This window comes from Alligator sinensis, unplaced genomic scaffold (assembly GCF_000455745.1).
Source record: "Alligator sinensis unplaced genomic scaffold, ASM45574v1 scaffold402_1, whole genome shotgun sequence".
Taxonomy (NCBI): Eukaryota; Metazoa; Chordata; order Crocodylia; family Alligatoridae; genus Alligator; species Alligator sinensis.
Window position 1 is genome coordinate 986,043 of NW_005842089.1, and position 3,063 is coordinate 989,105.

A 3,063-nucleotide genomic window follows, 5' to 3' on the forward strand; every position below is an offset into this window, starting at 1 on the left:
ACACGAGAAAGGGAATACCAGCCTCAGGCTTGACAGCGAAAGCAAATGGAAACGAACGCTAGGCAGGACCAGCTAGAGAGAGAGGTCAATTCTGCACCTCGTCACCTCCATGTTTCAGGCACATCAGTACAAAGGGCCTCTTTCCTTTCACCCGTGACCACCCCCGGGGAACGTTTCCTACAAGCGGCACCTCGCCACTGAGTGACTGCGCCTTGTGTCCATAGATCATGTCCAAACAGGCCAGAGGCCTGCTGCAACACCTGCATCGTGATGTAGCAACAGGCAACAAGAAGCTTTGAGACACGGGCACCCTGCTGAATGCAGAGCGAGGGTCTGCAAACACCTGCGTTCAAGTACGACTGACGCCCAGCCTGGCAGACGTGTTGCAGGTAAGCGCTTCCCCGCTGCTTGAGGTTTCTCAGAAATAAAGCATTAAGCCACAATCCCTTAATGGCAGGTTTATCTTGTGACCACCTTCTAGGGTTGGTTATGGCTAATAATAGCAGCAAAATAAAAACAGACTGACTGACACTGCAGTCAAACACAGAGCATAAATTATCCAGCAGTTAGAACAAGTTCACACCAGGGCTCCTGAGTCCTAGTCCCACCTCTGCCACCAATTTATTGTGCGACCCCGAGTCACATCACTTCCCCGCACCAATATTTCCTCCTTCTGCAAGATGGACAGAACAATGCTGGGCGTTGGTGAAGCGCCACCGTGCCAGCACACGCTCACACTGCTGGTTCGCCGTACCAGGAGTTGTATCTGGAATCAAAGAGGGCCAAGTTTTCAGCTCAGGAGCCGAGGCCCAACCCTCACAGGATCAGCAGCAGTCATGGGTGATGCTGCCTGCCAACCTGCTGAGCTTCCAAACACCGGTCATTAGGGTCCAAACCAACCTCTGCGGAAGTCAAGGGACATTCCCAGACTTCCTTAGGGTTATATCAGGCCTGCAGCCAACGGAACGGCCTGACACTAGCTTATTCACTTTATATTTTTGCATAGGTGGTTTCCTGCTGGGTTGAGGTTCTCTCGCCAGGCTCTTTTCCAGCTAAGGGTCACTTTGTCACCAGACTGACTGGCAGGCAGCGCGGGATGGCTCAGAGCGGCCCGAGCTTTTGCAGGTGACAATCAACCGTCAGACTGTCAGGATGGACGCTAGCACAGAGTCCACTCCTAGCAGCATAGCTGCTTGTGGCCTGTGAAAGCTGCCCTGCCCGACCTCAGGACAGCACAGCCAAGCACCTCTGCAATATCTGACTGGCGGAGACTCTATTCAGGGGCACAATGCTGAAAAATTAACTCCCTCAAAACAATCGTCTGCTCTGAGCCTTCCCTTCGCTGTCGGCACGCAGAAGTGTTAAAACGGGGAGGCCAACGTGTGCCTCTGCACACTTCAAAAGGAAACATGCTGCATTGTGCACGCACTCACAAAAAGAGATCAAAACCGAATCCAGTCTGCTCCTCGGCTTGCTCATTTTCTCAGTCACCCGGGCACCATTTAGTCTCCTTTGCTGCCTATACCCATTGCTGAGCCTGAAGACTACACTTTGTAATTAGTGGTTTGAGAGGGGGGAAGTTTCTAAAATAAAAAAGACACAAGCTATTCTTGTTGTTTTATTGAGAATGCCTCCTACTCCACGTATAATTTCTGAACTAGCCATCCATTTTTTATAACCATCTACCCTGCAATTTCTGTACAGCAAGAAGATAGGAGAGAGAAAGAGAATTAGATTTAACCATTAGAACTGTCATGGATCAAGATTTTGCCAGACAACAGGAAGCGTTGTGGGGTGCCTTTATCTCATTTCTTAATGCAAAATAAAGGCAAGTGGGGGAGCTACCGGAGCCCACAGCAAACGGGATCTTTGTGGCAGGGTCAGGACCTGTTATTGCTAGTGCAAACACTTACGCACACAAGTGGTCCTACTGATTTCAAGAGGATTAGTCGTGCACCCGCAGTCTGCTGGACCAAAGCCTGCACGCGATTAGACCGAGGTGACCCTCCTGCCAACCAGCTCTCCGCAGGAGGGGCGGCAGAGGGGACTTCAAATGTGTTGAAAGGAACCGAGCTGTAAAACGGCCTCTTCCTGACCGCTGGAGGTTATGACTGTACGCGATCCTCAAGACGCACGCATGGATGCTCCTCTTTGCTTCCGTCAGCTGTCCCATTGAAACAAGTGAAGTTACACGCGCACGCACAGGCGGACAGAACCAGGGGCTAATCCTGGTTTTCTTCTCCCTCCCAAGCGAGAAATGCTTCTTAAAAAAGAAAAAAAAAAAATCTCTGCAATCTGGCCCCTTAGCAGTTCCACTTCAGGCCGCTCCCGCAAAGCGCCAAAGCCAGAGGTCACACCCCAAAAACTCCCTATCAAGAATTTAAGTGGTCAAACCCGACACCTGCCTCCAGAACATCCTTCGTGCCCCGAAACCACGGTACGGCCCATCTCTCCTCGCGCCCCGAAACCACGGTACAGCCCATCTCTCGCATCCTGGCGTGACGCACAAGAAAGGGGTTTCTTTCCACTGCCCATCAGAAAAAATGAAAGGGATTTAAAACCACCGCCCGCCGCCTGTCCCTGTGGGTTCAGAGCCCTAAGCTACCGGGCCACAGTTACTCAGGGCAGGTTGCGCGGAGGGGGCTCAAGAACTCAGCAGGGTTCATTGGGGGGGCTTTAATGTGCTTAGCCTGGCTTTCTCGGGAGGACGCAAGCGGCTCGCAGGAGAGGGACGGGGTCAACCTTGGCTTGTAAAGAGATGCCGAGGGAGGCGGGCGAGGAGAGTCACAAGCGCAGCAGCCGCTTGGGCGAAAGCAACCACAGCAGCAGGGAGGAGCGGGCGGATGACAACCGGAACACCCCCGGGAGCCCCCTGTTTTGTCTCCGCTTGTCCCAAGCCACCTCCGCCACCGAGGGGCCCCTGGGGGCAGAGTGGCGGGGCTCCTGCCGCTCTCCCGGGCCCTCCCCACGGACAAGGAGGGCTGGGGGAGCTCGGGAGGTGCCCCCCCCGCTCCAGGCCGCTCCGTCGCCCCGGCCCAGGCTTTGTCCGGCGGGCGCTCGGCC

General features: G+C 54.2%; 1 protein-coding gene across 10 annotated transcripts in view; it reads right to left on the bottom strand.

Annotated features, from left to right (window-relative positions):
- The window catches only part of NATD1 (N-acetyltransferase domain containing 1), a 33,261-nt gene extending 30,204 nt beyond the window's left edge, over positions 1-3,057 (bottom strand). For 7 of the 10 annotated variants that reach the window (XR_003094169.1, XR_003094167.1, XR_003094166.1 and 4 more), the window contains exon 1: positions 1,914-3,057. Coding sequence is in view for 1 of the 10 variants with exons in the window: in XM_025204588.1 (XP_025060373.1) it covers positions 2,406-2,535 (130 nt within the window). In the remaining 9 variants the exon portion in view is untranslated. Of the gene's footprint in view, positions 1-443; positions 767-1,913 lie in introns of those variants that run through there. The other 3 variants (XR_003094168.1, XR_003094170.1, XM_025204588.1) reach the window with 3 other exon arrangements.
- Between the last annotated feature and the right edge of the window lie 6 nt (positions 3,058-3,063).